The 14,044-nt window shown below is 38.4% G+C and overlaps 1 protein-coding gene across 16 annotated transcripts in view; it reads left to right on the forward strand.

Annotated features, from left to right (window-relative positions):
• The window catches only part of FRYL (FRY like transcription coactivator), a 174,695-nt gene that overhangs the window by 72,585 nt on the left and 88,066 nt on the right, over positions 1-14,044 (forward strand). For all 16 annotated transcript variants that reach the window (XM_035324906.1, XM_035324904.1, XM_035324905.1 and 13 more), the window contains 2 exons: positions 3,533-3,732; positions 10,562-10,615. In XM_035324906.1, coding sequence (XP_035180797.1) covers positions 3,613-3,732; positions 10,562-10,615 — 174 coding nt within the window. In that variant the 5' untranslated portion in view covers positions 3,533-3,612. Of the gene's footprint in view, positions 1-3,532; positions 3,733-10,561; positions 10,616-14,044 lie in introns of those variants that run through there.

Below are 14,044 nucleotides of genomic sequence, written 5' to 3' on the forward strand. Positions count from 1 at the left end.
TAGGGTTAGGTTTCTGTCTGGTTTTCTCATTTTGAGTGGATTTCCTGTGCTGTCACACAAGTAGCACTGCAGGTGTGAGAGAGGCGGCCTGGGGCTTTGCCAGCCTTCCGCCTGCTTTTAGGTCGATGTAAACAGCCTTAAAAGCTCATCCCTAGCAAGAAGCTGGTTGTAGCTTTGAAACTTAACGTGTTAAAGCTAATAGCATAAAGCATTAGAGACATGGACACAGTGGAAGGAGTCCAGGGGAGGGCCACCAAGGTGCTGGAGGGCCTGGAGCACCCCTGCTGTGAGGGGAGGTTGCAAGCTGGAGTTGGGGAAGCTCAGGGGGATCTCACTGTGTTGTTCTGTGGCAAGTGAGGAGAACAGTTGGAGGATGACCAGTTCTCAATGTTTTCCTGAATCTGTCATGACAAGGGCTTTTTAAGGCCATCTTTTAAAAACTGGAGACAAAAATGTTTTGTGTCAATACACTGTTACAGCTTGCCTATTTAAAGGCAAAGTCAGATTTCATTCAGGAGTTAAGGAGTATCTTACTCCTGCTCAGTATCCATTGAGGCACAAGAGCTGTGAAGTTGCAGCTTCTTGCTGCTGAGGAGCATGGGCAGGGCCGGAGCGATGGCCTGTGCTGCTGGCCCTCCGTCCTGGTCCCTGGGCAGTAGTGGCACGCTCCTTTCCGCTCAATAAGGCCCGGAGGAGCCAAGGCAGCTTCTTCGGTAACGTCCTTCTGCCCAGACAGGGCCAGAGGGGCTCAAAGGGGAAATCAAACTGCTCCCATGTCTTGCCAGTCTGTTAGCTTCAAATGTGATTTAAAACAAGAGAACCCAAGGCCTCACCGAGTAGAACAAAGCTTCAGATTTCTATAAACACTCATATTTAGGGTAGAAGGAACTATTCCTAATAGTTCCTAATATTCCATTGGGATAGAAAGGTGTAGTATGTGTTAGGTACTTCAGTATGTACCTTAGTACCTAAAGTCATTAGTTGCTTGTCTTTACAAATTTTTAGGTCTTTACAAACTAGGTACTTGGTGTGTGTGTTTTTTTTGTTGGTGGTGGCTTTTTGTTGTTGGTTTTTGTTCATCTCTAGATGGATATGAAAGGCGAGTTCAAAAACTCTGTGTGTTGCAACATTTTTCTGTTTTGTAAAGCTCAGAAACTTGGTGTTGCTGTTTGCTACCTGCTGTGGCCAGGCAGGATGTATTCCTTCTTTCCCATTTTTCTCTCCTCAAGCCTCTGTGCTCTCATTCTTGACCTGTAATGGATCTCTTTCATTTCCTTTGCTGCCTTTGGAAGCATCAGGGTTTGAGAATGACAGAAGCATGCGTTTTGGAGGATGCATGCAGTAATTGTATTGAAACAAAATGTGTGTGTGTTTTTTTTTCTTCAAGTGCCCAACATGTTTATGCTCTGTGCTGAGGGATAAACCAATCATCAGATTTGGGATAAGAATGACATTTTTCTTTCAAGTTGGATGTTTTGGTTGTTGTCTGTCTTTGTACTGTGCACTTTGTTTTCTTCCCTAAAGCCTTTGTGTACTTTGCTGCAGGAAATTTCCACGGTAGGGATCTGGAGCATGGCCGCATCTCCAAACTCTCACTGCTTGCATTGCGTGGCACTTGCTTTTCAACGTCTTCTAGGACCTCTGCTCCTAAGATCAAAGAGTCGATTAAAACATTACAGGGTGTTCAGAAGCACTTTGTGGCACATGGCGTGCATGCATGTGTGCAGAGCGTGAGCTGGGTCATTCTGGTGTGTCACCTAAGGTGGCCCCGATTACTGGCAGCTTTGCTGCGTGACCTTGGCAATTCCTTCCTGTTTCTAAGAGGGCATATGGCAACTTACATGCGGGAAATAATACCTCTTACTCAAACTATACTGCTTATCTTTTCTTAACAATGGTGATTTGATCAAGCAGCAGGTTTGTGCGAGAGAGACTTAGGGGAAAAACACAGGTCATGTACTAACAAGCTTAAGCAAAGAAATCTTCCTTTTTCATTACAGACTGAGATAGTTATGACCATTCCTGTGTTTTCACTCATGCTGAATTGTTGATAACTTCTGTATTGCATTTGATAAATTGATACTTTCTATGGAAGGTGAGGATACTTGCGTTATGTAAAACGTAACCTTCTGAAGTGACAGACTAAATTTGGAATGGCTTGGAGGCAAACTTGGGAAGGTTCTAAGTGAAGGACCAAAAGGCTTCATTTTTGTGATAACCGGTATTCTCATGAACAAGAAAATGTTGAATGAAAGCTGTGGATAATATTTAGCTAATAGGAATTGCACATTTACAAACGAACAAATCAAACAAATGAAATCTTGAATATTAATCAAAATTGGCCAAGTGCATCTTGACACATTTGAACCACGAAAAGTCTAGCGAGGCTTACATAAGCAAATCGCAGTATGTGATACAATAAAATAGACTGAGACTAAGCCCTCTATACAATCATCCCAGGAAAAGAAAAATCTTAGAAAATCTTAGTATCAATATGAAAGAATTCTTGATATAAATCACTAATATCATTTTTTAAAAAAAGCTACAGACATAGAATATACTAGAGAAATATCAGACTTTCTGGATATATCTGTGGCATCATTAGAGATACCAATAAGTATTTTGATGTATTGTGTGCAAGACAAAAATTGTGATTATTTACTCTAATTGTCATGAATGTGTTAAACACAAAAGTGAGTTGTGATATCTAATTTTTGATACTGCATTCACATTGAGTGTTAGCTGTAATACTATAGAAATACTTTTGAGTGCTTAAGAAAAATAAAACTGGATAAATGTTATGCAAACGTAGCATATTGGCAGTTGCAGTATAAGAGTGAAAGCTCTAACTGTTGAAAAGAGAGACTAGTGGTATATATCCAGTGGTATACTGTGTATATTGATCAGTTAATTAACGTTTCTGATAGGGAGCAAGTCTTCCAGGTTTGTCACTAGAGAGTGGAAAAATAGTATGACGTCTAGAAGGAGCTTGGATATTTTTAGGAGAATCTTCTCAGTGACAAGAAGTACCAAGAAATACTTCTTTTGAAGATATGTGGAGACCAAGTAGAACTTTGAACTTAACAGATAGTTTATAAAAAAATCAAGTCAAGCAGATGTGTCTTTCAATATAGATATAGCCCTTTAAATTGCACCTTTCTGACTTTTAATCATATTTGAACTGAAGAATCCAGACATTAATGGCTCTAAACTTTATCGTGACCATCATCCATTTGTGTTCAGAATGGGGCTGTTCACACGTCTTCAGACAATTTTGCATTTTATCAGTAACAGAAAGAATTTACATTGTGCTCCCTTATGCAACTTCAGAGTGGAATTCCCTATCAAAAGTAAAAGTAGCAATGTAAAAATGAAAAAGGCTTGTTGGATGTTATAAACTAGTTATTTCCTCCTTCTCGGTTACAGAATTTACTGTGTCAATACATGTGTATGTGGTAGATGGGAAAAAAAAAAATGACAGTGTTTAGAAGCTCTGATTTATAACTTTTTTTTTCTTCTTTTTTTCCTATAGCCTCCACGCCACCCAGCAGAGTAAATAAACGCAGAGTATCTCCAAGTGTTGTTTCCACCTGGGAAAAGAGAGGCATCATCATGTCTAACATTACTATTGATCCAGATGTCAAACCTGGCGAGTATGTCATCAAAAGCCTCTTTGCTGAATTTGCTGTTCAAGCTGAAAAGAAAATTGAAGTTGTAATGGCTGAACCTTTGGTGAGTCCTTTTTTCCATAGTATCCCTTGAAATGGTCCTGCTTTTCTTTTTTCTGAAACAAGCTAATATATTATGGCGAATGTATATATATGGCTACTGAAAAAAACATCGGCAGATATTGTTGACTTTTCTAAGGGATTACTTCAACAATAAGTAGGCCTCTGCAAACAGGGTTGCTGCCTGGATTATGTTTTATTGACTTCCTTCAAAATTGTTTTAAGTGGTTACTGGAAACAAGACCTCTTAATATTCCAAAGTTCTGTAAAGTTGCAAAAGGAAATAGTGACAACAAAAAAAATGTTCCTACATTAATACTATGAAGTATGTTTCCTGTTGATATTTCTTAGAAATAATAATTTTTTGAAAGTACAATTTCAAGGAAAGATGTGTTTGGTGTGTTTTGCCAAGTAATGTTAGCAGTGACACCAACACTTTGAGGAATGCAGTAGCCAATATCTCACAGATTAGGTAAAATTGTGTTCATAATGCACAGTATGCTCTTGAAATAAATTATTTATTTTTAAACCCGAAACTTCACTCAGTTGTGATTTTTCATTTGCTTGAGCTATGACTCAGTATCCCTTTAAGGTATTTTTTTTTTTTTTTTTTTTTAAATATACGCAAGTAGTTTGCAATCCTAAAGTTAAATGGGAAAATTAAAGGCACCCATTAGTCTTAAAAAGTAATTATTTTACAAAATCACTAATTTACCTTTTAACTTTTAACCTTTTAACTTTGTGTGCCTGCAATTATTAAACATATTTCCACAGTATAAGCATGTTTTGAATGTTTTCCCTAATTGTTTTTGTGGACTTCCCTCTCTCACAAAACGGAAGTGGTCTGTGCTCAAGACCCTGCTATGCCTTTGGCATAGCAGGGTCTTGAGACCATAGCAGGGTATCGAGACCATGCTATGTTACAGGCATACTGTCAAGGAAGCCTTTGTTCTAGGTGCCTATTTCCTACAAGTAGCTTTGAATAGCTAGAAAAGTTAAGTGCCATGGTCCCCTGACTTATTTCCTACACACCTCTTGAATTTTTTAACACAACAGATGCACACCTTGGTTACCATTCACTGTAATTACCATGCCATCCTGCGCTCTGAAGATGAGATAATCATGTAAAATCAGCAAATAATTACAAAGAATGAAATGTACAGCAATACGGCTTACTGTATGCAGGTTGAATTGAGTATACAGTGGTGGTCAAAATTCAGATGTTTCTCCTTGCAACTGTCATACTTTAGCAAATTCCTGAAAGGATTTATTCCTTTGCTCGTTTGTAGTTGCTCCAAGCAAGCAGTTTCCACCACACAGAACCATGCTGAGCAGGCGGCAACCTGCAGCTCATGGAGTGCTTGTGGCAGTGACAGGGCTCACGTGCAGGGGGTCACTGCAGTGAGATGGATTTCTTGGCAGTTGATGATCCATGGGGCAGTGCCCAGGTTTCTTTTCTTGGGTTTGGAAAGGCATATGCTCAAATGCGTAGGTCTCTTTCTCATGACAGCTCCTGTTTCCATCTCCTGTATGCCTGGTCCTCTCACAATCTCTCCTTACTGGTGTTCTGTTCCTAATTTATACCTGCTAGCTTTTGAGTAGGGGTGCTTCTTTATACACAGTTCTTCAAATCATCTGAAGGTAGAGTATCAGGACAGACTTACCGCTATCAGAATGGATAGGTCATCATCCATGTTGTTCAACCAGGCATACTTCCTGCAGTGTGCATTTCATTTTTATTTGTATGCAGATTGAGTTATTTTATTTGAAGGCAATTTATTTTTATTAGTTACTTGCATACGTGCAGGGAGCTGTTATCTCTGCATTACCGTCTCTTGGGCAAAACAGGTCAAGGACACAAAATAGATTTGGTATGCAATGAATTTTGGGTGTTGAAATCATAAAGCCTTTCAGTCAGAGGCAAAAGATAAAAATAATTTGAAATTATAACTAAAAAGTCAACTAAATTGAAAGACCGCTACAACATTGGCTTGCAGAAGTGTTTATGTCTATGAGCGATCCCATTAAAGTAAAAGGTGCATGTGTGTGCTTGGACCCCAGTTTTGAAACTTTATGAAAAATGTTATGAGGCAGACCAAAAGTACAGAAGAAGGGGTCTAAACGTGTTTTGTGGTGTCACTGATCGAATCATCTTCCACTACAAACGTAATACATCCAGGGCTGAAGAAAAGGAAACATTTCTTTATACACACCTGCTTATGTATACATTGTGCATAAATATGTATACGTGTGTGTATCAGGCAAGCCTACAATTTAAACATGATTTACTGGTTCCTTATAGACATTAAAATGATATAAGCAGTCAGGAGAGCCTGATTAGAAAGCACGGAAGTATTTGCAGGAAAACAGGCATGAAAATGGTCAGGGGTGAATACCTCTCGTCATGAAGAACTGAGAGGAGAGATGTGGTGGGGTGATGCTGGCAGCAGAAAAGCCAGTAACTCCCCTGAAAGGAGCCTGAACAGCATTTTACCATTCATTCTTTCGTTGAACATAGCAGGGAGTATACCACTTGTTCAAAATGACATAGACTGTAACACCTTTGTAACTCAGTTGGGCTGAAGAGCGTTTTTCCTGTAGACACAGATTGTTCGGAGTTAAATCTCTGAACTTAAATATTGATGGCAAGATAAATGTAATAATCACTTGTGAAAGTCTTTAACAGTTCTGCCTGGGTTCATTTGCTCAGTTTTTACATTTATTTAAACAAAATATGTTTTAATGCAGTCAGGTGTACATTTCCATACATAGACAACATTCTTGCTTTTATATTGGTAGGAAGGAAGGACTGCAGAAAACCAGCAATTTAAAAGAGATGTTAGAAGCTGTGGAAAAGTTAAATAACCTGAGCCTGTATAATGCAAATAGGTGGAAGGGAATTCTTAAAGGTGTCTGAATGAAAGGAAGTGCTGAAGTGGTTTTATTTTTGTGTATATTATTTGAGATAAATACTGCATATTCTGTTCTAGTGTTTGACATTTAAATAAAATGATGAGAGTCTGAAGGGGCAATGGAAGGGTACTGACTTGAGACTCGAGAAAAGGTTTTACAGGAAGCCCCTTACAGGAAGAAAGCCTCTTGTTATAGTTTAATTTAACTTAGTCAGACGACTTGGTTGCAAATAATTAAGTTTATACAGGGAATATATGTGTGTGTGTGTGTATATATATATATATATATATATATATATATATAGTGTTATATAAATGTTTAACATGTTAGATGAAGCTAGGCTGTTGGATAGAGCTTGGAGAAAGACCAATTAAACTTATGAGATAGACATTATTTTTAAAACTTGAAGAGGACTGTGCCAGCAGGGGAACGCAAGTGGATAGAAAACAGCAACTTCGGACAGCGGCTGGGGGCAGGGGGAAGGTGGGTGTGCTGCCAAATGTGTGGCTTTCATTCAGGAACCGGGTTGTGATTTTAAAAAAACGACTGAATGGTTTTCTGCCTGCGATTAATTCAGAGTTCTCTACCTGCAAAATGTTAATCCTGCAGTTTCCAAAGTTACTGGAAGGGTTTCTCAGAGTGCAGTAACTTGAACAGGTGTTCAAGTAGCAAGCGTAACCATGAGAACGAATGCCTTCTTTTTAGTGAGTAATTGAAGTTAATACACCTTCTTTTATTACTTTTAAAATCAATTCTTTTAAGTGTTTTGTAGCAGTATATCATTTTAAAGGAAGAGGGGCTCAAACAAGATTTGAGTTCTGGTAGTTTAAGATGCTCCTCCACAGCTGAGAGAGGATAATGGAGAGGCCTGATACCAGCCTTCCCAGGCGAGAGACAAACTACAGTAGCGAGACAGATAAGTGACAGGTTCAGTTACCTTGTGTTTTGTCAGGCTGAACGTAAGCATAGAGGGCTAGAAGGCAAACAGACTGTTTAACCTGGTAGCTGCAAGTTACCTGGGTAAGCTGCTAACTCACTAAATTGTAGTTCAATCTTGTGTTTAATCCAAAACCTGCTGGCAACACCAGCAAACATTTCCCCCTGTCATGGAGAACCTAAATGTTGCTAAGCCTGATACCATGTGCTGTTGCAAGTTTTGTACTAGGTACTTGAAAAAGCTTGTGTGAAAACACAACACACTGCATTTCTGCCCAGGGCTCTGAGTTAGAGAATGCAAGTGTTTGGGCTACGCAGGCAAGGGACGAGGTGCAAGGCAGCATCACTCCTCTCTTTGGAACCTGTAGCTTTTGCAGGTGAAGGAAGGCAGAAACAAGCACACGACTTCTGCTGCCTTTACCCGAGCAGCTCCGCTGCCCCACGGAGGTGTCCATCTAGCAGGGGCTGGCACAGGGGAGCCCTGGAGGGGCGCCAATGGGTGCTGCCTTTTTCCACCGGTGCGGTTGTTTGCACGGTGCATGTACGTCTACATCCTGGTCTCTGCTGCCTGCCATATGTTGACATTTCTGCTTTTCTGCAGATGCAGACTGCTCTTTGGTTAATTCAATAGCGTTTTATGTTCATTTCGCTTGTGAAAGATAAATGCAGACCTATTATTTCCATCTCTCTCTGAACTTCAGGAAGCCAGGGAGATAAATCTTAAATTATTAATTCGGTGAAAGTTTCCAGACCTTTACTTCATGCTGTTGGATAGATTTTTGTAAGTCATGTGAGACAACTGGGACAATGACAAAGCAGTGTTGGAAAAAATACATTGAAAGAAAATGAACTTTAAAGCCATACAAATAATTCAAAGGCCATGATAAACCTGTGACTGAGTTGAAGAGTCTTTATTTGGTCCTGTTATGTTTGTTTGGTGGGCATTGTATTAACTATAGTGATATTTACCTTTTGGCAGTTAGATTTTAATGCTGTTAAAAATATACAGACTATTCTGAACTTGTAAAGTCTTCATTCTTTCTGATACCAAAAATCTTAGAAATCTTATCAACACTTGCTGTACAAAAGTCTTATTAGTACAGATGGGAAAACGGAATATGCTAATTTTTCAGAAGTATCTTAAAAACAGTGTGCTATCTGTTGACATGGCTATCAACTTTGTCTAAAGTCCTCAGGATCATTTTGCTTCAGTTCTGTAGTGTTCTTTTGTTTGGCTATGTCTGGTTTTAGGCACATGCAATGGGTATAATAAACCCAGTGTTTGTTCACCTGTATAGCAGTGTTGTCGCACTGTGGTAAAAACACACAATATGTCACGAGGAGGCTTAAAGAACCTCACTTCTACCAAGTGTTTTATGGGAAAGTCACTTCCTCGCTTTGTAAGAAAGTCCACCTCTTCTCAGGAAACAGTTTTCCAGTTATTTTCCCTCAGCTCGTTCAGCAATATATGATGTTTATATAGGGTGGAACACTTCTCATGTTCCTCCTTTATCAGTAAGATTACAATTATTTGTGCAGTTTATCTGAAAGCATGGTGTGGGTAACATGAATTCACCTACAGCAAAAGTTTCCATTGCAGCCAAAAAAAAGGGTGGAGGGGGGGAATTCTAATTAAAAGAAAATTGGAACTTGCCCATTACTCTTTGAAACTTCTTGTATCTGCTGCAAAAAACGGTCAATCCCCATCTGAATCCATTTACCATATAGTCTGTCTGTCTGTTTCAGTCCAGCAAGAGTTAAAGGCCAACCAATATTGACTTTTTACATTCCCGGCAGCAGCGTGACAGCATGGGTGTTGTCCCTCCCTGAGCTGCTGAGCAGTTACTTTGCCTTAGCTGGGCACAGCCCCAGGGAGCAGAGCGGCCTGGCGGTCTGCTGGCAGCGTAACGCCTCCCTGTGCGTCCCACAGCAGGCACTCGGCAGCTCCTCCAGCTTGCTGCTCCGCTTCCCTCCCTGCTGAAATCCCTGGGTTTGCTCACCGCAATCTATGTGTGCTGTTAACTTCCTACCTCCGTGCTTCTTTTACTCTCCGTATCAAATATAGCATTTTTAAAATTTATTTATTCATAATAAAGTGAAAAGTACTTCAGTATGTCTTTAATCAGCTGGAAATGCTCATCTTTATATATCTCACTGCTTTTTAGTATGCCTTTAAAGTTTGCTTTTTGGCACTTGGCTTATGGTATAGCAAGTCAATCTGTAAATTTTTGGCCCTCAGAACCAATATGCAGGACTTAGTTGTGGTTTTAACTTTCCAGGATGCCCTAGCAAGCTTTCTTGTAGCTGTACCTATTACAGTTCATGAGTGTTTTGTTTTCCTCAAAGCTGTAATTCTCACTAAATTATTTTGTCATGAATATAATTGAATTCTGCTTTTAACAGAATGTTTTATGGTACTGGTAGCAATGAAATATTGTAAGAATTAAATTCTGTTAATATTGTATCATTTCTATGCCGTATGAGGGTATTTCAAATGTAAAGGGAGTTATTACTGACATTCTTCTTTTCCTGGAATTCATTTTTCTAGCTAATTTCATTTACAGTTCAGGGAAAAGAGCAGATTGGAAATGGACTGAGCAGTTGTTCAGTCCAGCGCTGCTCCCTAATTCAGAAGGGAATGGCTTTCCTTCTAAGTCCAGCATGGCACACGTTGCCAGCTGTCTTCATTGAGCACACAGTTCTTTAGGCCCGGCTGCTTGGGAGAGTTAAGATTGTCTGTTTGACAGTCGTTAGGTCATTTTACTATTATGCTACCAAATTAATTTTAGATCTGTGTTATTCTATTTTGTGAGTATACTTCATATCTTCAGAAATGGTTCTAGCTGAAAAATAATGCAAGTATTCATGTTAAATATTATTATATCATTTCTTTGTTCTGTAATATATCTGAGAAAGGAGGAGTCTTTCTCATTGATTGCATGATGAAATTCATATTTCTTTTTACTTTTTTTTTTTTTCTCCAGGAAAAACTCTTGTCCAGATCTCTTCAAAGAGGTGAAGATCTTCAGTTTGATCAGGTAGGAGGCATGTAATTGAAGGCAGTTTGCATTGGATTAAGACGGCCTCTTTTTATGTAGCATAGAGCTTCCTCTGTTGTGGTGGCTTAGAACATAACCATTAGGGTGCCTGAAACAGCTTTAGAAGACTTAGACTTTGAATGTTGTTAAAAATTTAATAATTAAAAAGGGACTTCATTTTCTACTATAAAATATGATAGTAAGAAACTAGAAGATTAGATAAATTATTTGAAGGTGGCAGTGAAAGCTGCTGGAGGGATGCTGCTGAAATATGGTAAGGAACAAAAAGATTATGTTTATTTCTATTCCTATTACAGGCTTTGCGTAACCTCAGCCTATATCACTTAATATTTTGGTGTTTGGGTATTCTGCTTTTACAAGCAAATAAAGTTAATTTCAGTAATGTGGCAGCTACTGAATGCCTTTTAATTCTATAGCAGAAGGCTTAAGGCAGGTTCAGGATGTTACTTCTTTTTTTGAGTGTAAAGTCTCACTCTAAGGCTATCATGTTTCACTTACAGTAACTGAACTGTATCTGGAATAACTCTTTCCTCGATTTATTCATGTTTATTTTCCATATTTCTAATTGTTTCTTAATCCAGGCATGTTTTTGTCCTTTAGCCACTTCCTTGCAAGGGAGTGGCAGCACTCAGATGGTGCCCCATTATTTGCCTGATCCTATTCTTAGCTGTTATTGAGTAGCCTCTTACTTTATGAAGGTTAATATTCAGTCTGTATCTTCTCTTACTCATTTTTTTTTTAAACTTTCCATTATTGCTCTGTTACAGTTATTAGATATTGCAGTGTATGGATCTGTCCCTGTTTTTCAATTAAGAACCATCCATGCACCTCTTTCTTTTTTATCTTACCATAAGAGAAAACAGATATTAGCAGATGACATTTGATGTATAATTTTATTTTCCAGACACCTCCCTCCTGCCCCATCTCGCTTATCCTTTTAATGCTTTCTGATCCAGAGTGTTACAAGGCCATTATCTTTTAAAGTAAAGCTAACTCACAAGCAAGGAAAATGGCTTATGGGGGATGTGACATAAGTTCTTTGGTACCTTCAGTATTTTGTTTTAAAGCTAACCAAGAGCAAAATAATCTGAATGATAGGGATGATCTAAGGAAATCTGTAAATCAGTAGTTTTACTATTTTTTTCTACTAACTTTCCCCCTAGAATTCTTTCCCAATTTTTTTGTTAATCACTAGTGTTCATATATTAAACTATGTATAGGATCTACAAATAAGCTGAATGCAGAGAATTAAAAAAAAAAAAACACAAAGCATGTAATTTCTGAGAATTTGTGTTATAGAAATAAACATTTTTCTGAAAATGTAGTACTTGAAAAATAATTAAATTTGTTTTTTTATATATGTATCTGAGTTCTTATTTTGTTCTTTCAATATTTATAATATAATTTGGGTTCATCAAGATATGAATTGTAATGGTTCTAAAAATCATCTTGAGAGTATCTGACTGGAATGGCATCTTTCTGGTGACAAGGAAGGTGAATTCTGATAGGTAATTTTGAACATAACTTGACAAAAGAAATTATGACTGTTTCTCTCTGTTTGTTGCTGGGTATGTAAAACCCGTATTGAGATCAGTAGTTTGCAGTATGGAAGACAGAAAAGTGAAGAGAGAGTGGCAAAATACATGAGAGGAAGATCCAGAATGGCCATAGCATCCAGTGAAAGAGCAGAGAAGCCAGGGCTGGTGCTGAGCCACGTTGTTCATCCAGAGATCTTTGGAGTTTAGGACATGGAGTCTCAGTTTTAGCTCTACCAATATGGTGCTGAGCTAGTTAGTGTTGTAGGGTGTTAATAAAAAGGGAGCGGCTGAAACACAAGAGGGACTCTGGGAGCAAGAGACCTAGGTAAGTCATTCTTTAAGCTCAGTAAGTGAAGACCAGAGAGGTGGAAAAGGAAGGTGTGTTGTGTTGCTTCTCCCTATCATGAAAAAGTAAACTAGCTGTTTAATGAGCTGAAATTTGTTTCAGTTGGAAGTATAACCAGAACAAGAGGGCTGCTAATAGAGCCTGCTGTGCAAAATCAGTATTTTTTTCATTTTCAAATTGTACAATGCTTTTATTTGTCATTAAGGTTTTAATTGAAACAAAAAATCTAGATTTAGCTTAAAGGTATTAAACTTTGGAAAATAAGAAGAAAATTTTTATTTGGTAAGCTTCTGAACTGTTAAAAATTGTAGCACTTTAATGCTTGATCATTCCTGGTGCATCAAGAAGCTACTGAAGAGGAATTTTTATAGAGCATATATTGCATTTCTTAAAATATTTTTGCTTGTACAGCTTGAAACTGAAATAGCTTGTATTTTTCTTCTTTTGTTTGATGTAGGAATCATACTTGGCAATTTCCTACTCTTGTCCTAAGACACCAGAAACTTTGTGATCACACAGAAGCAAATATTGGCCATCTCAGTGACTTTACTGAAAGTAGATGTGTGTCTCTTGAGTTCAGGCTTGTTTATGATCAGGCACAAGTGGAATGTTTTAAGGACTTTGTACATAGCTGGAATTTGGGACCTAGCATCTCTACTTTAATTTTGCTTCTCTCTCTCCTTACCTCTCAGTGTGCTGGTGGTTACATAGAGTGAGTGCAGCTCTTAGCAGTGTGTTGTGGCGTTTAAGGCTGGAGTGCACTTTGCTGTTTCATTCTGGGGAATGCAAGCACATGTCACAATGACTGGTGTCCAGTCCCATCTCGTTTCTTGGGTTAGCATTTTATCAATGGCAATTTTTTAAGCATATGATACAGCTTGTTTCCCTGGATGATGTAAACTGTGCAACTGTTGGAGCTTTTATGAATGGTTTTAGCATTATTATACGGTGAAAACATATAGGAAGAACTAAGGAAAAAGTTGGGCAAAGTTTCAAATACAGCTTTCTTCTTTTTCTTATAGTGACAAACCCATGAGCTCAGAGGGAGAGCCGGGGAATAGAAGTGCTTTGTGGGGAAATTTTACATTGGCAGCACAGGGTACCTTGCATGTTCACGGAATCTGTTCCTGGCCTATTATGTGTGAGGTTGCTGCATTAAGCACTGAACATAGCCCTGGGCAACTTAGTTAATACATTCCTGTTAGTTTTAAAGAGAAAGAACTTTCTGTATTTAGAGAAAGAGTAATTAATGTATTTTGCCAGTGTTGAAATTATTTGGGGGAATGGAAATGGACAGTACGTTCTGAAGGCAAAAGATATTATGATTCCCATGTCAAACAAAAGAAGAAAAATACATTTTGGATTGTCATGGTTGGTGATATACCCATAACCCCTTCCTCAGCAAGAGCTTATTCCTAGCTTTCATTCTAATTACCAGTTATGTTGATAGCTTTATGCTGAGACTAACATCTTCAGTTTAAGGACTCATTAAGAGGGTTCATTCTTTTTGCTTTCTGAATATTC

Source organism: Oxyura jamaicensis, chromosome 4 (assembly GCF_011077185.1).
Source record: "Oxyura jamaicensis isolate SHBP4307 breed ruddy duck chromosome 4, BPBGC_Ojam_1.0, whole genome shotgun sequence".
In the NCBI taxonomy this organism is placed as follows: Eukaryota; Metazoa; Chordata; class Aves; order Anseriformes; family Anatidae; genus Oxyura; species Oxyura jamaicensis.